Source organism: Ochotona curzoniae, unplaced genomic scaffold (assembly GCF_017591425.1).
Source record: "Ochotona curzoniae isolate NIBS_2020 unplaced genomic scaffold, NIBS_Ocur_1.0 contig_291, whole genome shotgun sequence".
NCBI lineage: Eukaryota > Metazoa > Chordata > Mammalia > Lagomorpha > Ochotonidae > Ochotona > Ochotona curzoniae.
Window position 1 is genome coordinate 631,805 of NW_024465649.1, and position 25,207 is coordinate 657,011.

General features: G+C 45.2%; 1 protein-coding gene across 1 annotated transcript in view; it reads right to left on the reverse strand.

Annotated features, from left to right (window-relative positions):
* Positions 1–216: 216 nt before the first annotated feature.
* IL12RB2 (interleukin 12 receptor subunit beta 2) overlaps positions 217–25,207 on the reverse strand; it is an 84,394-nt gene continuing 59,403 nt past the window's right edge. Inside the window, exons 10-16 of the mRNA XM_040978395.1 lie at positions 22,997–23,197; positions 19,765–19,863; positions 19,517–19,675; positions 13,984–14,121; positions 8,658–8,748; positions 5,840–5,939; positions 217–1,331 (exon numbers count right to left, since the gene is read on the reverse strand). Coding sequence (XP_040834329.1) covers positions 807–1,331; positions 5,840–5,939; positions 8,658–8,748; positions 13,984–14,121; positions 19,517–19,675; positions 19,765–19,863; positions 22,997–23,197 — 1,313 coding nt within the window. The 3' untranslated portion in view covers positions 217–806. The remainder of the gene's footprint in view (positions 1,332–5,839; positions 5,940–8,657; positions 8,749–13,983; positions 14,122–19,516; positions 19,676–19,764; positions 19,864–22,996; positions 23,198–25,207) is intronic.

The following is a 25,207-nucleotide window of genomic DNA, read 5'->3' on the forward strand; positions in this document are numbered from 1 at the left end:
ACAAGAGTCACGTCTGAGGTGACCCCAGGTGAGGTTTCTTGGGGAACTCTGAACCACCAGCCACAGGGAGAATCACAGGATGTGTGATCTGACTTTGGAGTGCATGTATCAGAACTGGGTCTTCAGTTGCTGATGCCCGTGCAGTGGACAACATATCCAAATATACAAGGAGGACATGTCAGCCAGCTCATCTAGGCCAGCAGGGGATGTCGAGTGCCTGGTCAGAAGATGGAAAGCAGAACAAGTTGGACGATTCTTGTGGCCAAACTTTGCACCAAGTATCTGGATGTGCGATGCACTGAGGTAAACTTTGTCAACCAAAGTTGGCATTAGTGTATCTGTCACCTGGAGCTGTGCTCTTCAATCCAGTCACCAGTAGCCAAGCGTGGCTGTTTAATCTCCATCAAAATGCAGCTTCTCAGTCACATTGGACATCCTGCAGATGCTGGATGTTTCTGTCATCTCCACAAGTTCTAGACAGTCCTGTGCAGTGAGCATGCAGGACATACGAGGCACTTGGTAGATACATCGTGGAATCAGCAGGCGTCTGCATTGTTTGCTGTTACTGCAGGGAGTGTGGATTGCCACTCTTGTCCCCTCCTTTACTTGCTGGCCACTGTGGCCAAGTTGCCCAGGAATGCAGCTGGGAGTCTCCAATCCACAATGGAGGACGTCATCTTGGGGAAGGCCAGCTCTCCGAGATCCACCCCGAGCTGGCTCACCTGCCCTCTCACTGCAGCCAGAGCCCAAAGCAACAGCAGCAGAGACGGGCCCATGGCCACTGGCCAAGCCCCCAGCCTCAGCACTCAGAGCCCAAGGGGGTCGCAGCCCATCTTCAGCTGATCCAGAGTCAGCTTCTCCCCACAAGAGAAGGGGAGCTGTTGAATGGAACTGTAAAAAACGGAAAAAGAGATGTGCTGAAGCTGCAGGTCTTCCCCGGGCTCTGGGAGAGGAGCTCCACTGGGAGGGTGGCCATCTGTGTTGGAGGGTAAGTAGCCCTCGTGCGTGGGTATGTAGTCCACTGGCAGGCCCGTCATGGGACCAGCAGGGCTCCCTGGCTTTGAGTCAGGAGCCCTGGTCCCCAGCATCTTGTACAGATCCACTGCTGGTCTTGCCTCAACTGCAAGAGCTCTTGGGGGCAGTGGGTCAGAGGCGCTGAGCACCGTGTCTCCCTCCAAGATACAGTGACCTTGGACTCTCTCTGTGAGTCCAAGGGGAGGTCTGTGGAGTGCAGTCACGACGTGGATGACTTCATTGATGACCAGGGGCTCGGGCTCATCAGGAGAGGCCCAGGGGCTCCGTAGCCTCTCGGAAAGCAGCTGTGTCTGCTCCTGAGGGAAAGGAGCCATACAAAAGTATCAACCTAAAACAATCAGCTGGTTATAAGTTCACTGCATTTCCAGTCCTACTGGGAGCCGCTGTGGCAGGGCCAGATCAAAGGATTCCAAGGGCCTTCGATGGCACCTCTGCTGAGCTGATACTAGGGCAGTCCTGAGAGATGTGCAGTAATGTCCAGATAGGGAAGTCATGGGTAAGGAAAGATGGAACATTCTGGAACCTGCTGGTGATTTCTTATGACTGGCAAGCTGAAGCTTTGGAACCAGAAGGTAATCAAGTCATGAAGATCCTTTCAAGGGATGCAACCACAGCTTCTCCTGGGTGCAGGGTTCCAAGGCATTGGGGCATGCTACACTGCATTCCCAGACCATAAATAAGGAGCTGGATGGGAAGTGGAGTAGCTGGGACACAAACCAGCACCTATATGGTATCCTGGCACTTTGCAACGGGAGGATTAGCTAGTGAGTCATTGTACTGGGCCCAGCTGCTCCCTTTCTGGTTCATTTTACTGCTAACGGTCTGGGAAAGCAGTAGAGAATGGTTCAAGTGCCTGGGATCTTGGCACCCTTGTGGGAGACCTGTCCCAGCTCCTGGTTTTGGATCAGCCCAGCTCCAGCTACTGTGGCCACTTGGGGAAGTAAACCATCAGATGGGAGATCTGTTTGTTTTCTATCTGTAACTCTTTCAAGTAAAAATAAATAAATCCTAAAGAAAAAGAAACAGCCCTGGAACATTTTTGTAAGAAATTTTCATCCTTTTTCTCCTCTCATTTCTTTTGTTTCTAACAGACAAAATTAGCTTATCATTCTGAAAGTTAATTAACTAACTTTCTCATTTTCTTCATATCCTGTCAGTTTCCAGCTCTTCAAAGTCACATTCATTTCCATTCCCAACTCACCAGCACTCCCCAGGTCCCAGCTGTGTGCCCTTGAGACACATCCCTTTTCTCAGGTGTACCTGCTGACAGCTGGTCGTTCTAAAGCATGACTGCAGTGCCTTGGCCTCCTGTGCTGACACCAGCCCTTAGCCTCGCCAGTCACTCCTGCACGTTCCTCCATCGTTAGGCTTTCCACCCAGAGCCTGCTGTTTCAGCCTCATCGTCCTGTTCCAGGAAACACACGCCTTGCACAATGCTACCTCTGCATGTCGGCTTCCACTGCCAGGCTCCAGCTGGTGTTGCCTCACGCCAGCTCCCCCTGCTTGCTCTCGTCCCCTTCCATTAAAGCCTCTGCTCTTCCCTAGACAATTGAGAGACTACTGATTGGTGCTTTGCATTGCTACTTTTTATTTATTATTACTATTTTTTAAAGATTCATTTTATTTTTTTATTGGAAAGCCAGACATACAGAGAGGAGGAGAGACAGAGAGGAAGATCCTCTGTCCGTTGATTCACTCCCCAAGTGACTACAAGGTTTGGAGCCGGGCTGATCTGAAGCCAGGAGCCAGGAGCCTCCTCTGGGTCTCTCACATGGGTACAGGGTCCCAAGGCCTTGGGCTGCCCTTGACTGCCCTCCCAGGCCACAAGCAGGGAACTGGATGGAAAGTGGGGCCTCTTAGATCAGAATTGGTACCAAAATAGGATCCCAGTCGCTAGGCTACCACGCTGGGCCCTGTGTTGCTACTTTTTAAAAAACATGGCCTGCAAGCTATCAGCACTTGGAGACCATGCCTTAAGAGAGAAGCAGGTTGACAAAAATTAGCCTTGGAACAGGGCAAACCCTAGGGCTGGTCCCAGTACTGGAACTGCAGCCTGGGAAAACTTTGCCAGCATCTCTGGGTCTGTCTGCCTTGGGCATGACCAGTGTCAAGAGAGTGAGTGACTGCACTGACTTGGGCTGGACTTCCGTGAAGGATTTTCAAAAGCTAGAGGGTGTGCATATGTGTTTCCCTTGTGGGGCATCTGCTCTTTTCCAGTCGCTGCCTGAATTGGTCCTGGCATGTTGATGTGGCTATGGCAAGCAGAATGGCCCAAGAGCTGCTATCACAGCTGGGATTACACGGTGTGGAGACAGCTCACTGTCTGCCGGGTGTTTGCCCTGTCTCCATGAAAGTCTCCCAACTACGGATGAAGGCTGTTCTTCGAGACTTTCCCAGCATGAGTTCTCTGGTTAGGTCCTTTTGGAAAGATCTCTCAAATCCCCCGTGGCTCGGGCACCTGGTAATGCCATTTTAAGCTATCTATAGTTGGATTACAGCCCAGTGACCTGGTCCGTTTGGTGGGCTTTTCCTGCCAAGCGTGAAGGCACGTGGTTTCTCAGCCATATCTGAGGAAAGGCTTGCAATGTCGGAGCACGTTTTGCTGGAGGTGAAGGACACATGACTGGGCCTCTGTTGCTACCCCAGCCAGGTGCCAAGAGAGCATTTTGATCTTTAGACTCAGTCTCCCCTCTTCCAGGATCAAGCCACATGGGGTTCTGAGGCTGCCTGATAGCCTTGCAGGCCAAGCTACTGACACTGAAATATTTTTTAAATACTTGGTTATTATTATTATTATTATTATTATAAAATATGTGCACATAGTTTTATAAAGTTTTGTTTGAAGCTCAAAGGGAATAATATACAATGAGAGTAAGAGGCCCTCGCACTCGCAACCCTTGCCCCAGAGACAACTACCACTGAGGGATTCCATGTGTAGGCATCGCTAAATGTCCTGCATACATGCTGAAAGTGTACCACAGTCTGCCTGCTGCTTATACACATGAAATCCCACTACAGACAATTGCTAGAAATTGCACTGTTTTCACCTCCAAGGATCTTGGGGATCTTTAGACACACAGTGATCTCCTTTTTGCAGCTGTTGCCCAATATCCTGTATAATCTACCTGGAATGTTTCACCTGCCGCCCCTAAGTGCACTTTACATAAAGCCCGATTTTCACTCCCTCTCTTACTTTGCCTAACCTTTGTGATCTTTCTCAGCATTTCTTCTAGATTTTTCCCGACTCCTCCAGTGGCTCTGTATCCTCCAGGCAGAGGCAGGCAGAGCCCGTGACACTGAGCCTACCAGCTTAGAAGCCAGGTGTCCGCAGCTGACCCAGAGCTGCTTCCCGTGTGCTATTTCAGGCTTTTAGGACTATGGAATCTCAGCATGGAAAGAGACTTTAAATCTCAGCCGCTTCAACTCCTGGTCCTTGGATCCCTTCTAGCATGAGCAGGTACATCCTTATAAGGCCCCATGGCTTATTGTGTATGTTCCTGTAAGTCATGACCTTGCACTAAGTGAGGCTCTAGCGTGTGAACAATGAGTAAATATTCCTATGTAATCACTTTATCATACTGAGTATATATCAGATTTATTATATTGTTATATACTGTATTACATGTAATTATATGTCGTATTATATCTATACCATTCTTATCACTCTTCGGGCTGTTGCAACTTAACAGGGGCAAAATTCCTTAATGGAGAGTGGGGACTGCAGGCATAGGCCTTTTGGAGAAGTAAACAAATGATCTTTGCTGGATGTGATCCACATGCTTTCCATGCCATCTTATGGAATCGCCACACCAGGATATGAGGGAGGACTGCTGACTGCTATTTCATGGAGGATGAAATAAGCGCTCAGATAGTTGGGCAAGTTGCCCAGGAGTCATACACGTAGTAAGTGGTAGAGGCAAGGTTGGCCTCCAGGCTCAATTCCAAAGACACTAAACTATAGTGACAGCAGGCAGCTCTTGCCCTGAGCAGAGGTTTCTCTGGGACCACTAACTTCTGGCCTGGGGCAGCATGCATGGCTAGCAAAACTCATTCAACAGCTGAAGAGAAGAGTCTTGTAGAAGGGCTCTGAGGAGGGAGACAGGAAGTCTGAGGTCACCAAGGGCCCAGGCAATGGAGCCAGTGTTGGTGTGCTGCACCCCAGCCCTGCCACTCCCCTACTTGCTCCATGTTCAGTTGCCCTCTGCTTGCAGAGCCTTTGCCAGCAGTGGTTCCTCTTGCCCACTGAGCTGCTCTTCTCTTACCAGGCAGTCTCAGCTGCTTTTTTCCTTCCCAACCCTTCCTCTCAGCTCTTATCTGCCGGCAAAGCAGCCTCTCCTTTAAAACCCTTTCCTTTGCCCAATAAAATGACTCACTGGCTCCCTGCCAAGACCAAAATACTATGGGTTTTATTTAACTGTTCTTTGCTCAGACAGGATTGGGAAAGTCAAAAGCCTCAATTATCCTGAATGTGGATGAGTCAACGCTCAGGCTAGTGCTGAGCAAATGGCGAAATGCTTGCTCTCATATTTCTGTGGAAGTACATGGAGGTGAGGAGGGCAATGGAAGGCATACAGAGGTTTGAAAAACTAGATCTTTTGGTGGTAAGCTTCAGAGAGCCCTCTGTGTGGATTGCTCTGAAGTCCAGGAAGAAAAGGAAGGCTGATGACTCAGTAGCAATGCAATAGGAGTGACTCCAGCTTGCCCCCAGAACCCAGCACCTAGTTTCCTGTAACCACAATGGAACACTTGGGTGGGGTTATCTCTAGAACCCTAACAACAGACCACTCAGGCTCCTGCATCTTACCTCCACGATGGGATAATTCTTGGCCCATGTGCTATTGGCGGGGTCTGGAATTTTTCTGCTACACCACTGAGGTCTGAGGGCCGAAAGGAGAACAAACACCCTACACAGAAAACAATGACAGGTGGTTACGTGTGTTCACAGCACCATGGAAAGTTAGTGCAGCAATTTTAATGTAGGGGTTGTATACAAATGAGTAAAATACAAACACTGAAAGACAAAGGTGATGTGTCCTTTAAGGTTGGGGTAGTTTTCAGCGAGTTTGGGTTGATGAACAAGAGACAGGATATATGGTCAGGTGTTAGGATACAACAGGGTATGCTGCAGCCTGTGATGTTGGCATCCCATAAGGGAGTGCTAGTTCAAGTCTTGGCTATTCTCATGTTTCAATCCAGCTACCTTATAATGTTTCTGGCAAGCAGCAAAAAATGGCCTAACTACTTGGGTTTCAAATACCCATGAGCTGGCCCCTATTCCTGACAGCAGCTAGGGTCCATTCTCCTGGGGGGATGTGAGGAGTCAGATGGGGAAATAGGCAATTAGGGTCTCTGGTCCCTGATGAAGTCATCTTTGTGTAATATAAAAAAATTGCTTCCCCCATTTCTTGCCCTTCCAAGAGCATGTTCTCCCTGGTTACATTCCTCAGGCCCCATTTACAAAATAGAGAAGGAGGATTTGTAGGAGGGCAATTGATTGAATATCATTTGTATGAGAACAACTGATTGGATATAATTTGAATGGGAATAATTGAATATACAAAACAGAGATATTTTCAGACAAGGGCGTAGAAACAACTGATGGGTTCTGAAGACAGGTTTATGGGAACTATGTAAGCTCCTAAATACCTCCTGTCTTATCCTATGTGACCCTCAGTCTATAAAATTGATGCCACTAATAAACTTCACCTATTGACCATCAGCCAGTAGTCCGTGCACCAAGTCCATTGATGCAGGACAGTGAATACATGTGGGATTAGATGGAGTTCTTGGCTCCTGGTTTTCGCCTGGCCTAGTCCCAGCTATTGTGGGCATCAGGGGAGTGAATCAGAGGATGGACAATTACTGGCTCAACCCACTGTGCCACAATACCAGCTTTAATAAGTCCATGTTGGGAGAGAGAGAAAGAGAGAAGGTAGAAATGGGATTTCTGAAAGGAATCTTGGCTTTGGCCTTTGTTCAACATGATGTTTAGCAATCTGTCATTACCCAGCCATACATGCACTCAATAAATACTGACTGAATCCTTAATATATGAGCTATGCAGTGCCACACAGAATAGAACAGCAAACACGAAAAAGTCTAGAAGTGTTACAGTGAAATACCTGAACTGTTAACATGACTGTGTGTGGCAATCAGAGGCAATGTGGGGTAAGAAAAAGACATTAAGATCTTTCTTATAAATATTTGTGATAAGTATTTTGAAGATACATGTGTATATATATGTATAATTTATTTATTTTCATTGGAAAGTCAGATATACAGAGAGGAGGAGGGACAGAGAAGAAGACATTCCATTTGTTGATTCACTCCCCAAGTGGTCAAAATGGCTGGAGCTGTGCCAGTCTGAAGCCAGGAACTAGGAGCCTCCTCTGGATCTCCCATGTGGCCACAGAGTCCCAAGGGCTTCGGTTGTCCTCAGCTGCTTTTGCAGGCCACAGGCAGGGAGCTGGATGGGATACAGGGCCACCGGGATTCTGGTACCCATTTGGGATTCCAGAGCACACAACATGAGAACCTCAAGCTACTAGGTTACCATGCTAGGCCCTTGGCTATATTTTAAAAGATGTATTCCTTTATTTGAAAGGCAAAGTTATAAACAGAGAAGGAGACAGAGAGAGAGAGATAAATCTTCCATTTGCTGCTTCACTCTCTAAATGGTCAAAATGGCTGGGGCTGAGCTAAGCTGAGGCCAAGAGCTCAGAACTCCACCCAGGCCTCCCACCTAGTTGGCAGGGATTAAAATCACTTACGATCCTATCTGCAAATACAGCCACCATTAATATTGGCATATATCCTTAAGGCAAGAGTGTTAATTGCCATCCAATACTCATTTCTCCCTCTTTCTTAGAAGAGGACTCCATTTTACTAGAATGGCAACTCTGCTAAAAGACCACAATGTTAAATCTCTCCTGGCCCACCAAGTCCTGACTCATGAGATGTAACCCAAAGTGTCATTTGTGACTTCTTGAAGGATGCTTATAATGAAAGTACAGACAACTTTTTTCTTCCTATTGCTGCAGAGAAGACTGAAAGCTGAACTTGGGCGCAGAAGCTAATAATGCAACTCTGGGTCAGAAAACATGGATGAGGCGCCAAGGTCACTGGTGAATACGAAGCTGCTACAATGCCTTTCGCCTGAGTGTATTTCTTTAGCTAAGACATATGTATAAATGTACATGGGTGTATATGTACTGTTTTTAAGAAACAAAATATTATTTTGAAATTTATTTTATAATATGGCAAATATTGGAACAATTTCGTTTCCTTTTCGGTCATCTATTACACACACATATGTTACCATTTAAGACTCATCATGACTTAGCCAATCCCATAGCACTGGACATTTAGGTTGCTATTTCACACTGTCCTTTTGGAACACAATTTCAGTGAACATGTTTTCCACAAAATACTTTATCTGTGATATGCTTGGAATATATTTCTACTTAGAAACTATTAAGTCAAAAGGCATGTTTTTATTAATTTAATAAATTGAATCTGCCACCACCAATGCATGAGAGTTCATTTCTCTGACTCATATCAGTAACAGCTATCATCCTGATTAAAAAATGTATCTTCCTAGTTATTATTTGTAACCAACTTACTTTTGCCGGAAGTAACGCACTGAGAAAAGGCCGATTATGATGACAGCAACGCAAATGCTTGGTGCCACAAACATGTTCCAATTGGATTTATCTGAAAAGTGAGCAAATTGTGTGACTGAGTCATCTTCAATGAACATTCCAAAATATTGTAGTGTGACCCTCCAGGTTCCACCCACAGCTCGTGATGGTTTACTCAGGAAGAAGAGCAATTAGCTTGGTCCATTCATTTAGGGGCAAAGGGGACAAGTTCTATGATGCTGCAAGGAAGTGCGGCCCTGTTTTGGTTCTCCTTCTCCCAAGGACAGAGAAGAGGGGGCTATGGTTACAAAAGACTGCCTGTGAGCCGGGAAACCCGAGTGGTAGTCCTGCTGCTGCTGTGTGTGCTCAGCGAACCTCAGGCTCTTCACCTATAACATGAGAATGTCAGTGTCGGCCTTTCATCAGGAAGGTTAAGATGGCATTTTTACCCTAGCTGTAGGCAACTACCTAGGTTGCTTTGTACCTAGGCAAGTGCTACACTGCGGGGAGAAAAGCAGTCGATAGCTGGCGGGCATTGTGGACCTGGTTAATGCCAAATCTGTGTTAACTATGCCAGTATGCCAACATAGTTGCCTTTTCTATCTTTTTAAGTTATCTTTCCCACGTACATGGCAAGAACACAACATCTGCTGGCACATGCGAGAGCCAGAACAAGGTATGAGCCACACCTGCTTGGCTTAGGCTGCAACACCAGCCAGTGAGAGCTGAGACTGCAGGTGGGCCATGCCAGGATGGCTGGGACATGCCATTCTGGCCTTCTAGGCAGGGGACTGCATTGCTCAGGGATGGGCGTCTGGGGACATACTGGAGTGGGAATAGCTGAGGGCATGTTTGACAAGGGAAGAATACTTCTGAGGGATTCCACAGACTGGGCCGCTGCACTTATAGGTAGGCAAGGGTTTTGAGGCAGAGTGGTTTAGATGAAGGAAATTGGAGGGCATGTCCAGGTTAGGCCAAGGCACTCACCTATGTGTGAGACCTGGGCCATGTTAAGTTCCATTGCCCGCTGCCTGCTGGCACATGCAAAAACTGGGGTTGCGGACATGCCTACCTGCGCTGGGTCAGAGTACCAATTCACAAGTGTTAGAGCAGGAGTTGGCCCACATTAGACTGTGCTATAACACCCACAAGAATACAAGAGAACTCAGTCTAGGGTCAGATTCTGTAGGGGACTTGTGAGTTTGCCTTTATGGAATTACAGCACCCACTAATTTGTGTGTAGAGCTGGGGGTGGTGATAGGTTGAGCCATGGTGGATCCAGAAATTGCTTGACACCTATGGGAACTGGGCCTGGAAGAGGCTAGGCTGGCCAGGAACTTACCTGACACTCATAGGAACCGGGGCTGGGAGGGATCAGGCTTGGCCATGCTGTAGCACCTGCCGGTATATCAAAGGCTAGGAATGAGGGCAGACCATGCCAAGCAGGGCTGCTGCACCTACCAGCATATGTATGATCTAGGGATGGCAGAGGGCCTGGTAGGGAAACTTGTAGAATTCACCTGCGAGGATATAGCTCCCGCTGGTGAGTATAATAGCCAGGGCTATGGAAAAACCAGGCCAGGCCAGGTGGCAGCACTCATCGGCATGTGTGTGAGCCAGGTCTGGTGGCAGGCTGAGCTTGGCAAGGACATAGCATCTGATGGCACATGTGAGAGCCAGAACAAGATGTGAGCCATACCTGCTTGGTCTATGCTGCAACACCTGTCAGCAAGAGCTGAGACAGCAGGTGGGCCATGCCAGACTGGGTTGAAGCACCATCAGCACATGTGAGATCCAGAGCTGGGGACTGGACTGGTAGGGAAACTTTGGGGACTCTCCTGCTAGGCTATAGCTCCCACTGGTGAGTGTGAGTCAGGGCTGTGGATAAATCTAGCTGGGCAAGGCTATAACACCTGTCAGCATGCATGTGGGTTGGGAGTGGATCTGGCTGGTCAAGACTGCAGCATCCAAAAGCATGCATGTGGGCTGGGTTTGGCGGTGGGGGTGGGATGGGGACCTGGGTAGGTAAGGCTGTAACACCTGCTGGTACTTGCAAGAGCCAGAATGGGTGTGGGTCAGGTCAAGAAAGGCCAAGACACCCACTAGTTCACATGGGCCAGACAGTGTCAAATTGTAACATACACCGGAGAGCCAGATGGATACAGGACTAGGTTGCAGTACCTGCCAATGAGTGCCAGGACTGGGGTCTGGCCTTGTCAGGCTGAGCCTCAGCACCTGCCGACACACACAAATTTCAGCGCAAGACCTAGGGCTGGAAGTGGGCCTGATAGGGAAACTGTGAATACTCTCCTGCTGGGCTACAACTCTCACTGGTAAGCATGAAAGCCAGGGCTGGGGGCCAGACTGGACAAAGTGGCAGTACCTATTAGCATATTTGTGGGGTGGGTCTATGGGTGGGGTACACTGAGCTAAACTACAGCACCCATTGGTATGTGTGAGTCAGATATATGGGATGGACTGGGTTAGGGGGCAGCTTGTGCCTGAACATGCAAAAACTAGGGTTGGGGGTGGACCTGGTAGGGACTGCCGGGGTTGCTCTGACCTAGGCTGCTGGACCCACTAGTATGTGTGAGGACTGGGCCAGTGGTGGTCTGGACTGGGTTTGGTCAGTTCTGCCTCAGTCATATTTCTCACATTTCTCATGCAAACTGATGGTGCTGAGGCTTAGCCCAGCCAAGACCACTATTGGCTTGACTATTGCAGCCATTTGGGAAGTGAACCGGCAGATAGAAGATCTTTCTCCCTGTCTCTCCTCTCTCTAAATATACCTTTCCAATAAAAATAAATAATTCTTAAAAAAAAAAAAAAAGAAAATACCTAGGAAAAGAAGTTCGACATTGGAAGGAGTCCGCTAAATGTATAAATTAAGGAAGAGCAGACCAGAGAAAGAGAATGATGCAAAAGCATAGAAGAGAGGAACAGCTTAGCTCTTCCAGAAAACTGCAGGTACTCTGGTGTTGCTCTAGCTTATTAATGATAAGCTTGGGGCAAAGGATAAAAGCAGTTAGATACATGGGACCATGCAGGTCCTCATTGCCTGAGCATTTTTTTTTTCTTTAAGAATTATTTATTTTACTTGAAAAGTGAGAGTTACAGAGAGAGAGGACGAGACAAAAAGAGAGGTTTTTCATCTACTGGTTTACTCCCCAAATGACTGCAAAAATCAGAACTGAGCTGGTCCAAAGCTGAGAGTCAAGAGCTTCTTCTGGGACACCCATATTGGTACAGGGGGAATTTGTCCATCCTCTGCTGTTTTTCAGGGCCACAAGCAGGAAGCTGGATGGAAAGTGGAGCAGTCGGGACACAAACTGGTACCCACATGGGATTCTGGCACTGGTAGGCAGAGGATTAGTCTGTTATACCACCATGCCAACCCTGTAACTAAGCAGTTTGACATCTAGTTTGAAGGTCCTTGGGAAGCTGCTGCTAAGTAGCAGCACAAGGTGCAGTGTCAGCGTCAAGGGTCTTATACAATGATTCTTCTGACTCAGCAGAGGATGGTCCAGGAGGGAGGGAAAGACCAGGAGGAATAGAGGCAGAGTTCTGCTAGGCACTCAAGAGGTCTTAGTCAAAACAGGCAGCCTTTCTTCCACCATGTGCTAGGCAGATTCTGACATTTCTGTAACATCTGTCTTTCCTCCTGGGAAGATGGGGCATGGCTGGAGCCCACCAGTTGAAAGACACTGACTCTTCGATCCACATCAATCGCTCATATGTTAACTTTCATGGGATTGCTGGGGAGAGAAGAGGACTTGTCAGTTTTCCCAGTGGATAGCTTCTAGTGACAAACAACAAGGTCCAGAATGATCAAGGCACGTGTCACCAGGCAAGGACAGAGTGATTCAGCTGAAAACAGATGCAAAAGAGCATTGCTGGGAGAAGAGAATAACTTGGCCGGGGAAGGAAAATTCCTGTTAGCTGGATCACTCACTTATTCATGTACTCAAACGTAAGATCATTCAAGTAGATCAAGTCTGCCTTTGATTTGCAGTTCTCCCACTCACCATCTCTACACTCGAGTAATATTTCTGTATTTGAATTCTTTTACTTGTAAAAGTGCATAACAATCCCTCATTCTTATTCATTGCTAATTGGGTGTCTGGTAGTATGGTCCAGCACAATCACATAATGAACACATTAGCACCACTATATGAGATGGGATGAATTGTGTGTCCCCAAAATTCCTATGCTGAAGTCCTAACCCCAGATCTGAGAATGTGATGTTATTTGAAGACAGAATCATGAGATGAGATGATGCTGGAGTAGGATGGACCCTCATCCCAATTGTTACTGGTGTCCTTATAAAGAGGAGAACAGGACACAGAGAATTCCTAGATGCAGGCAGAAATCTACCAGCCAAGGAGACAGCCATGGAACAGACTCTGTCTTGTGGTCTTAGAAGGAGTTAACCCTGGTGATCCCCTGACCTTGGACTTCTAGAGGGTAGACAGTACATTCTTGTTGGTTAAATCATTATTTGTGAAACTTTATTACAGCAGTTCCAGCAAATTCACAGAGTATGCAATCACTGCCTTTGTTATTTAGCGTGATTCTTATTATTTCTTGAACAGCTATTTAGTGTGCAAGCATGATCAGCCTGCCTTTTCCATTGGTTCTGTATCTGTGAATCAACCAACCATGAACGGAAAATACTTTTAAGAAATTTGCATCTGTATCAAACCAATACAGATTTTTGTCATTGTTTTCTAAACAATGTATTAACTATTATTACAACATTTATGCTGTATTAGGTATTAGAGATAATTCAGAGACAATTTAAAGTCTATGGGAGAATATGTACAGGTGATATGCAAATACTGTTCTATTTTACATATAGGATGCAAGCATTCTAGATTTCAAGTCTAGGTGGCAGATTCTACACCTGTTCCCTCAGATGCTGGCAGACAATTATGTTATCCTCTGGGTATCACTCTAGGCCTGGTGGCTACAGAGAAGTTGAATTAATTTCAACTCACTGGATGCAGAGTTTTAATTAGATGTCAATATCAGTGAATTATCAAAGGGATATGGAGATGTGTTTGGGAGACTTTCTGGAAGAGCAAACATTTCTGCAGAGATTTGGAGAAAAAAAAAAAGCAGACACTATCTATAAGCAGCTAGTGGAGAGGAAGAATGGTCCCGTTAGAGGAAACAGCAAGGGAAGAGATGTGGCAGCAAGAAAGTAATCAGTGAAGTAAGGGAAATCCGATCCTCTCTATGGCAGCCACTGTGGGAGTGTACGCCTCCAGAAGAACCCGGAGTGGACTCCCTAAAAGCTGTCTCTTACCCGGCAGACAGAATTCCCTCTCGTTTCCTGGGGCACTTTCACCAGCTGCAGTTAGAGCCGTCATCCACAGGACATACCTCACTTGGGGCTGTAGGCTGTGTATTGGATGTGAATTCTGGGAGACTTTATAGGGAATTTCTACAGAAAAAAAAAAGAAAGGCATTAAAGGAAATGGTGGACTATGAACTTGTGTTGATTTTTCATTTTCAATGCTTCATTTACATTTTTAAAGATTTATTTTATTTGTAATGGGCTTGGTAGTGTAGCAGTTAAAGTCCTCACCTTGAATGTGCCGGGATCCCATATGAGTGCCAGATCTAGTTCCAGCAGACCTGCCTCCCATCCAGCTCTCTGCTTGTGGCCTGGGAAAGCAGTCGAAGACAGCCCAAAGTTTTTGGTTCCTGTACCCGCGTGGGAGACCTGGAGGAGGTTCTAGGCTCCTGGCTTTGGATCAGCGCAGCTGTGGCCACTGCAGTCACCTGGGGAGTGAATCACTGGACAGAAGATCTTTCTCTCTGTATTATCTCATCTCTGTGTATCTGACTTTGTGATAAAAATAAAATAAATCTTTAAAAAAAATTTCATTTTTTGTTTGAAAGGCAGAGTTACAGAGAGAAGGAGAAACAGGGAGAGAGAGCCTCCATCTGTTGTTTCACTTCCCAAATGACCACAAAGGCTAGAGCTGAGCCGATCCAAAGCCAGGAGCCAGGATTTTATTCCAAGTTTAAGGACCTGAGCCGTCCTGTGCTGCTTTTCCAGGCCATAAACAGAGAGTGGATCATAAGTGGAGCAGCTGTGACATGAATCAACGCCCAAATGGGATGCTGGTACTACAAGTGGAGGACTGGACTGCTATGCCATCATGACAGCTCTACTTCATTTTCCTTTAAAGGGAAAAATATATTGCTATTTTCAAATAGTCCTAATTTGCCTGAGTGATTTAATGGGTCCTAGACACTGTAATTTATGGAGACACTCCACAGCGTATCAGAAAAATCAGTATTTTTTTGGTGACAAAGTCTCTTGGAATATATCATCATTTTTGCTTTTGTAATGACTTACCTGCAGAAAACCTTTTTATCTCCTATACCTACAGTGTTCCTGGTATTTATCAGGTATATTTCAGAATTCTTGAGGAGGAAATTAAATGTGAAAAATAATTTTTGAGGTCAATGCAATGGCTCAACTGGTTAATCCTCCACCGCCAAGCACCAGCATACTATATGGGTGGGTGCTTGTGTCTTAGCTGTTCCACTTTCCATCATTCTCCCTCCCTGTGGCCTGGGAAAGCAGCAGAGGACGGCCCAAAGTCTTGGGTCCCTGTACCAATGTAGGAGACTTAGGAACTCCTGGCTCCTGGCTTTGGATTGGCTCAGCTCTGGCTGTTACAGTCATTTGGAGGGTGAACAAGAGGACAGGAGATATTTCTTTCTTTTCTTTTTTTAGATTCATTTATTTTTATTGGAAAGTCAGATTTATGGAGATAAAGAGAGAGAGAATGGATCTTTCATCCGCTGTATCCAGGTTGTCTTAGTTTTGGCAGCCTAAGGCCTGGATTTTCAGTTCCTATGTTCTCGACACCCGTGTGGTTTTCCTCTCTGCATGGTAGATTTTGTTTTTTGAGCAATACACTGTTTTTCTTCTCTAAGAACCATGGGTGCCACTAGCCTTTAGTCAACAGGCAATCTTGTCTTCCAGGATGTCGGAGTAAGCTGAGGAAGATGATTAGGTAAAGGACAGAACTTCTGCAGAGCTGGCCTGCCTGTTCATCTGGATGATCGGCACCTGCATAGGTCATCAGAGAGTGAACACTAGGACTTGGCGTTTCACATGCTGGCCCATCAACCCAGAGAGGTTAGATAGTGTCTGCCTGCTCCATCTATTTCTGTAGCCACAAATATTTAACGACTGCCAATGCAGACAGAGGCACTAACAACCCAAAGCACAGAACCTAGCTCAAAAGGTTCACCATTTAATAGGAAAGCTGATCCCTGAAGCTATCCTGTCCTCCTGCTATTGGCAACTGGTGAGATAGAGCCCTATAATAACACCTCAGTTCCAGGCCTTTTGGAAAAGGCCTGAAGCCTAAGCAGATAGTTTTGCAACTGTAACTATCAGAAAAATTTCTCTATTTCACATCCTGTTGGGAAAAGTACCTTGTGGAAAATTTCCCAGTCACTCTAGCCTGGTGAAATCACTTCAGTGACTTAAGCTGTACGGCTGGGTGCACACACAAAAAAATCTTTCCCTATTTCTAAGGCTGGGGATTAAAGCATTAATTTTAGAGAGAGCTTCTGCTCTTCTTGCTGCAGCAAAACATCAGCAAGCAACAGAGTGAACCATGTAACTGTGTGAAGGTATTCTTAGCTCTGAGAGTGGAATGAGGCGATGGAACAGAAGGCAAAGGATCTGTATGGTCTGCCGGGCTGATAAGGTTTATTCATACACGTGTATTGGAAGAACAAAAATAGAAACTCTATGGGGGAGCAGAGAGGATCATGATGGTGTCAGCAGTTTGTTTGGCAAAACAGGCAGAGTTGCATAACAGGAGAAACAAGTCAAGAAGTCAAGCAGGAAATACCGGTCCCACCTCCCTCAGCTGTGATCTCGGCAGAGATAGAACAAGGCATTCAGGCCTTGGCGCTGAAATTTTAGACTCTGGATGGCTAAATGATAAAGGCACCTGCTTAGGAAGCTGTATTAGTCTAATCATCAAACAGGCTCTGGGCAGCAAGGTCAAGCAACCAGGCAAAATAACTGCATTGTTACTGGAAATACACTATTTACCCAATTATCTCCATTGGTTTCAACAAAAAGGAGAACAGTATTCATCCACTTCTTAATCAGCACATGCATTTTATTAAATACTGGCATTAAGGGCCTGGCTGAGTTCTTGGTAGATGGGAGACATTGGTGAGCAAATTGCTCTGGGTTCTACCCTTGTGATGACTCAGGGCTATTGGTAAATAGCATTAGGAAGTAACAACACACGATGTATGCGCGTTGGGTAGAGAAACACTCATGCTCTCGGTCCATCAGTGCATGTGGCAATATCAACAAACTTCCAGAGGAGTAGCTGTGTACCAGAGCATTCGGGCCCCCAGCTGTTGGACAGCTGCCAGTCATCTGAGCAGGTAGTCCATTTCTGCAGAAACGCTGTCCTTGACCTCACAGTCTTCCTTTGGAGAAGTCGCTGCAAAACCTTGGAGGCCAAGGTAGCCTATTTGCTAAAGGCTACTGACCCGCAAGTCTTCTGGAGAAGAAAAATACCATCAGGGCACTAATTGAACTTTCTGGAATGCAGATTCCTTGGCCTACTTCAGTTCTTCAACCTCTCCTTTCCCCACAGGCAGCATGAGATGTCTTTTGATTTTTGCTCCTGCTACACTCTCTGTGTGTTCTTAGTACTTTTGGCTGGTCAACTGTCCCAAAATACAAGTAAAACAGGGCTCTTTCTTCTCCAAGTCACCATCATCATTTTACTATGTGATGCCTATTTTCTCCCTCTTCCTCAACCTGTCACTTCCTAAATCTTTCAAGAAACTGCCCTTGCGAATTTACCAATGATTGTTGGTTGCCAGACACAACAGGTAATTGGCAGTCCTTCACTGTAGCAGGTACATCTCTTTTATGTAGCTTTTAAAATCTTTCTCAGTAGATTGTAAACTCTCTGAAGAAACGGGTGTTATTCATCAATAAGTGCTCACTGAGTTAAAAAGAAATTTAATCTAAACTGGTATGAAATACTGTGAATCTGTATTTCTTTCCCGTTTTATCTTATTTGAAAATATTCTTTCAAAGGTTTCAGAATCATCAGATTTGTGGCAGGCATTTTCCACATCTTCAAGTGCACCTTCAAGATCCAACTGATCATATCTGGTGCTAAGCAGGCATTTCAGTTTAAATCAGTCTGGTGGTAAGCAGGCATTTCAGTTTAAATCAGTCTGGTGGTAAGCAGGCATTTCAGTTTAACCCAATATTTTGAGGGGAAAAATTCATTTGAGTAATTCCTGACAGTCCATGAAGAGGCTGACTTGGCCCAACAGGTACAATGAGAAATTTGTTGGTGTGAAGCCTGTTTAATCAATAGGGTGGTGGTAGCATTGTGACACAGTGGGATGCCTACATCTCATACTGGAGTTCCAGTTGGAGTCCTGGCTACTGCAGCTACCAATCCAGTTTCCTGCTTATGTAGCTGAGAAGACAGCCAATGAAGGCTCAAGAATTTGCATCTCTGCCACCTATGTAAGAGACTCAGATAGAGTCTCTGGATCCTGCTTTCAGACTGTCCCAGCCCTCGCTGTTCTAAGCATTTGGGAGTAAATTAGTAGATGGAAGACCTCCACTCCCCCACTTTCTGTCACTTGCATTTTTCAAATAAAGAAACCTTTTAAAAAAAATCAGTGGTAGATTAGTGAAACTAATGTTTTTAAAGCGTTATGGTGAAGTACTATGGAATCAGAGGAAAAGCCACATGAACTGATGTGAGATTTCCTGTACATATTATTGAGAGAGAAAAGCAAAATATAGATGTTCGAATACAAAAAAAGACCCCAAGTATATTATGCCTTTTAATAACTGCTTCCAAAGGAAAGCCAGCTGTTTACAAAATAAAAAGCAGGCCAAACCACCTCCCAGGGGTGGGGGTTAGATTAGATCAAAGATTAGAACATCAAATCCAGCAAGTGATTTGGAATGGCTGCATGAATGAGTGATTCATAAAATTCATAATGCTAAAGCCAGAATTTATTTTAATTGCTTTAGCCTTATAGTTAAAGAATAATTATGGTTCATAAAGACATACTTATTTTATATACTATTTTATTCACTTTAAGAATAACTGAATATATACTTATGGTAATTGCCAATTTGGAGATTTAAAAATTCCCCAAATGCATTCCTTGTGTCTCTCAAGTGTCTACACAGGGGCACTCCAATGCCTTCATTGCTTAGTGAATTACTGCCTATGTGTGCGAGTCACCGCTGCAGAGCCTTTTGGTTTCCTTCATATCTGTAATCTCTCTCTCTCTTTTTAAAGATTTATTTTATTTTTATTGGAAAGGAAGATTTACAGAGAGAAGGAGAGGCAAAGAGAAAGATCTTATGTTGTTTGGCCATTCCCCATGGGGACACAATGGCCAGAGCTGAGCTGATCTGAAGCTAGGAACCAAGAACCTCCTCCAGGTCTACCATGTGAGTGCAGGGTCCCAAGGCTTTGGGCCATTCTCCACTGCTTTCCCAGTCCACAAGCAGGGAGCTGGAAGGGAAGTGAAGCAGCTGGGAGAAGAACTGGCACCCATATGGGATCCAATGCATGTAAGGCAAGGATTCAGCCGCTGAATCACTGCACTGGGTTCCATTTCTGTATTCTTAGCCATTTATGTGTCATGTAGTTTTGCATGTGTGTGGGGTTCTACTGTCTCTGTTTTTCCTTCAGAAATTCTCGTACTTGTGGAGTCTTAGCTTACACACGTTTGTGTTTTCCTGATGTCGAGAGACAAAAGTCCCCACTGCACCTGGTTGTCATACATACCACAGAACTGATGTTGGGAATTGGAGTCCCGCTCTTTCCAGTGTATCCTGTAATGGAGAACACAGCCCCTTTGCTCCTTGGCTGGAAGGTGGTCCCAGGAAATCAAAACCCTGCCCTTATCCTCTGTGATGCTGTTGATGTGAGGGCCCCTCAGCGGTGCTGCAAAATAGAACAAAGCAGGCTTCTGTCACTTGCCAAATCCAAATTGTTCTCCTAAAGCAACAGTTGGCAAAGGGTCCATGCCTCACCTTTATGCTTGGAATTTCCCAGGATGGAGCTGCATCCCACCTGCCCCGCTGACAGTGCATGCACACGGATTTTATAACACATGTAGGGTTGGATATTCTCTGCAAGGAAAGGGCAAGTTTTTACAAGCCTGCCATCGCCAGTGAGACACTAACAAGAGTCATCTTAATATCTACAGCCTAGGAGTTTCTGGCTTTTTTCTTAGGGCGAAGATGGCTTAAGCACGGGCTGGACTAAAAGGAAAGGAACAAATGCCGAGCTTTCTATTTGCCAAACACAGACTTTAGGAAACCACTGCTTCCAACTCCTACACATGAGATAAACCGACCAGACTGAGTTTCTTCCCATGTAAGTGAACAGGGTCACTCAAATGTTCACCTTCCAGAAAAGAATTTGACTTTTACAAGTCAGTCTTTGGACTGTTTACGAAAGAGTGAGGCTGCAGTTTTGCAGACACAGCACCCGGATGACTTTCCATGATGCTTATCGGGATCCGACCCAGCAGTATGGTGGCGGGTGTGACTAACCTGGGTGCTCTCTGATGCAATCTGATCCCTGCTTCCTTCCTAATCCCTCCCGGACCACATTTCAGTGAGATCTCAGTTGCTTCCCGGCCTGAGAGATTTGGAAGGTGCCCAGGTATGTTAATCTCCTTTCTAGTTTTCAAAATGCACTTTATAATTTTTGTTTGCTTACTGGCAAGTCTTTCAAGCCCAAGCTCCTCATTTCCTTGAGTTCAATTTCTGTCATCTGTGAAGCAAAGGACCCTCTCATACATATTGCCTTTGACACATCTTTACATCCTAATACTTCGAAGGAAAAAGAGAGGGAGTTACCTAATTGGTAACTATAATAAGAGTTGGCCAAAGTAAGGAGTCTGCCCCATGCTATTTGATGCCTTACTAATAGACAGCTCGGATTCCCCACGCTGACAGTTGATTAGGACTTTGTAGCTTCCTTTTGAGGGAAGGGCAATTTTCTAGCACAGGATGTTTTACTTAAGATGTATACTTCAGATGAAAATCCATCATCCCTTACATATTCTAGAAAATAGGTAGCACATGAAGCCCAGTCATTCCACCAGTGCCGTGAAATAAGAACAAGATCAAAACACATGCCATGGGTGTGTTCCAATTCAAGTTCATGAACCCGGTGAAATGGAGAAAGGACACAGTGAGCTTAGTTCCACAATCCAAAAATTCTTCTTGGGTATCATCCAGACACAGAAGCCCAAAGGGTAACACAGAGTATAGAGTCATGTTTCATTTGGGAGGGTCTGCTATGTGACTTTTTGCTCCCAGGGTCTGTTTGTTCTGCCTTTAGCTAAAGAAGGGGCCACTCATGGTACTCCTAGAGCCTGCTAATGGTTCCATTGCTTTTTGCCATGCAAAACGTGGTTCAGGGCAGGGGGCATTGAGGACTGCTGAATCCCAGGGGCTAGGTTTGATCTTGGGAATGGTTTGATCTGGAAAACTACCTGGCTCCAAAACTCAGCAGGCATTTCCATTTCAACCCAGAGGAGCCTTCCCAGTAAGCTTGTTCCCTGGTTCTGACCACTAGGATTCCTGTTTAACTGGTTGATTCTTTTTTTTTTTTTTAAGATTTATTTTTATTTTTATTGGAAAGGCGGATATACAGAGAGGAGAGACAGAGAGGAAGATCCTCCGTCCGATGATTCACTCCCCAAGTGAGCGCAATGGCCAATGCTATGCTGATCTGAAGCCAGGATCCAGGAACTTCTTCCAGGTCTCCCACGCGGGAGCAGGGTCCCAAAGCTTTGGGCTGTCCTCGACTGCTTTCCCGGGCCACAGGCAGGGAGCTGGATGGGAAGCGGGGCCGCCGGGATTAGAACCGGTGCCCATATGGGATCCCGGGCGTGCAAGGCGAGGACTTTAACCACTTGTGCCATCGCGCCGGGCCCCAACTGGTTGATTCTTGTATGAAAAAATTTCTAGATTTATCCCAAGCCAAAGAAACCTTCAATGGATGAAGCCCACGGTCCTAAAGCAATCATCTCTTCTCTGCAGTCTGCCGCCAGTTTCTGATTCATTGTCCACTACTCCCAACACGTACATACCCACCTGGCACTGTTGGACAAAGGCCCTGTCTCAGTGTTTCTAAACCTTCTCTCAGGTGTTTTTTCTGCATAAGGCTGATTTCACTTGTCAAGGGTAGAAGAAGGCAAACATTATGTGATCAATAATGAGGAGCAAATTTAGAAGTCATGAAAGTGGCAATGTGCACATGAAGGGCCATACTAGTGTAGGCATCAAGGGAGGCTTCCTAGACACCAGGATCTTATGTGTTTGTGAAAGGAGTGGCCTTTCCCAGTAAGAGCACTTTCACTGGGACATGGCGGGACTTGTAGGCCTCACAAAGCTACAATCTAGCAGTCAGGTTACAGTCTGGCCTCCTCCCAGACACCCAAATCAGCTCCAGCTCCAGTTGGGGAGAGCTCAAGCCTTTCCAATTGCATTGCATGATCTTAGTGACTGGAAAGAGCCATTTTTAGTCCATTTTAAGTATGAATTACTAAGTTATCTAAGTATTTATTTCCAGAATGTAAAATCAACATAAACTAATGGCTACCCAAGTGCTTTCAAGCAGGAGAACAATTTTAATTAATAAAGTTATTTTCTCATTAGTATATTGATTTTATTCAAATGAGCATTTCTCAAGTACTTACATTTTATTTTACCAAGTGTGGAAAATACTCCCTCTTGTCCACTCTCCTGTGGTTTTTGTATAGAATTACAGGAATCATAAGGAACCATATGTAGTATAAACTATCCTATAGGGGGTAAGCCTGATACAGTTTATAATAAGTGTTTACAATTGCATTAGTTACTAGGCGTCCCAGTTTCCTCCTCTGCATGATGGACACAATGACTCTTAGAGCATGGGATTCTTCTGAGAGCTGCATACGTTCCTCCCAGTGAAGGTGCCTATCACACTGATCAGCTAACTGATTTCTCAGTCATACGTATTTGGTCCAATTACCCTTCACCTTATTTGGCACTATGCTCTTAGTGGGTATTTCCCAGAAAAACCAGTCTTTGCAGACATCTTGTTGTTCTTCAGCGGCAATGGGACACTCAGGCACTGCCTTGAAAGGCCAAGGGCATCACATGTGTCCCTTTTCATGCAGTCACCTCTAACTGGAAGCAAAAATTATAGGTTGTGGCCTGCAATTTCTCCAAACAAATGTGAACCGAGGATCCCTCCAGAAGGTACCTGACAGCACAGCAGACACACGGTAGGGCGGGAGCCGCAGCCAGTTCAGAGGGGGCTGTGTGCTGCCTCCCGGAAGGAGCTCCTTCCAATCCACCACATACTCCAGAACCGCAGGGGCAGCTTTCTTGGGAGGCTGCCAAGTCACCAGGATGCTGTCCGTGCCCTCGGGGCTCACAGAGACTTGGTGAGGAGCCAGCAGCCCTTTATGGGGGAAAAGAAGTGGGAAACTACGAGTGCATGAAGTTACAGAAAAGTAATAACTTACACCAGCTGAATTAGAAGAAGAAGCAGTTTTTTGTTAAGGATTGCAGGGTCACAAATTTTATTCAATTCTTTTAAAAATACTATTTCTTTTTTATGGTTTTGTAAGTATAGGAGTTCTTCCCTTCCCTACTCTTCCTTCCTCCTCATACCCGACTCCCCACACCCTACTATTATTTCCCTAATTATCCAGTAGCGTAGTCCTTTAGTAATCATTACAAGGTCCACTTTCTGCTACTGAAGTTTATTGTGACATGATATAGGTAGAAAATTTAGTATCATGCTGTATATTTACACACTTCAAAATGGGAATCGTGCTTTTATTCAGGAGTAGAGATGTGGATCACAACATAACTCCTTGAGCTGATCTCTGTTACGTGGTTCATCTGTGACAGTGCATTTATCTACTTGAATACCTATATGTTTGTTTTGTAATTTGTGTAAAAAGCTGTCATATCATAGAGAACACATGGTGTTTGTCCTTTTGGGACGGGTTTATTCCGCTAAGCACGATGGGCTCCAGTTGGGAGCACTTTGTTGCCAACAGTAGGATTCCATTCTTTTTTATGGCTCAGTAGTATTTCACAGAGTAAATATACTATTGTTTCTTTATCCATTCATCTGTTGATGAACATCTGGGTTGTTTCCAAGTTTTTGCTTTTGTAAATTGTACTGCTATAAATACAAGCTTGCAGGTTGCTCTCCCAAACTCTCCATAATGACTTCCATATTGGCTGCACTTGTCTATACTCCCACCAACAGTGGAGTAGGATAGCTTTTCCCCCAAATCCTCACCAACAGTTGCTGTTTGTTGATTTATTTCATGTCAGTCATTCTCACTGGAGTTAGGTGGAATCTCAGTGTGAATTAATGGATGGAAGATCTTCCTCTCTGTCTTACCTCCTCTCTGTATATCTGTCTTTCCAATAAAAATAAATAAATCTTAAAAAGATAGATTTTGATCAGCCAGAGGGTGGGAATTTGAGGAGGGTGTAGGGAAATCCCAGACCCTATGGAATTGTACCATAAAATTCAAAATTAAAAAAATAATAAAGTAGTAAAACACCAGACTTCACTTTTTAGAAACAGTTTTAGGTTGACAGCAAAAGTGTGCATAAAGCAGAGATTTTCCATAGCCCCTTGTTCCTAGCCTTGTGCAGCTTGCCTCTGTTCATTATCCAGGTCCCATACTTGTTAGAATTGATGAGCATACACTTGAAGCCTCTAAATCAGGGTTCACTCTTGATGATGTATATTGTATACTGGTGTTTGAAAAAGATACAATGATTTATATCCATCATTGTGGAATCCTACAGTATTTTTATTGCCCTAAAAAACCCCTCTTTTCCCACCTCTTGTTCTTATCTTTTCTGGCGATCAGCAACTGAGGAGTGACTGTCTTCAGGGTCTTCCTTTTGCGGAGTGCAGTGCAGTTGGGATCCTACAGTACACAGCCTTTCAGCTTGGCTTCCTTCACTTAGTAATGTGCATGTGAGGTTTCTCTGTCTCTTCTTGACTTGAGAACTCATGTATCTTTACTACTGAAAAACATTTAATTGTCTAGAAGTACTTCACAGTCATGAATCACTTAATGACAGGGAAGCACTCTGAGAGCTACACCGTCAGCCAATGTCATCACCGTGCTAAGATCACAGAGTACATTCATGCAACCAAGGAAGCTAAAATGTCACTAGGAGATAAAAATCTTATGAGTGTTCCTTAAATGAGCTGTCATTATATGTGTGACTGCACCCACTGAGTGACAGCTGGCTTGGCTTCTTCCAGGTTTGAGCAATTGCAAATAAAACTGCTGGAAATGTTTATGTCTATTTATTTTGGATGGACATTAGTTTTTTTTTTTGAGAAAATATTTATTTTATTTATTTGAAAGGCAGGGTTACTGACAGAGAATTACTGAGAGGAATTACAGAAACAGAGAGAGACCCTTCC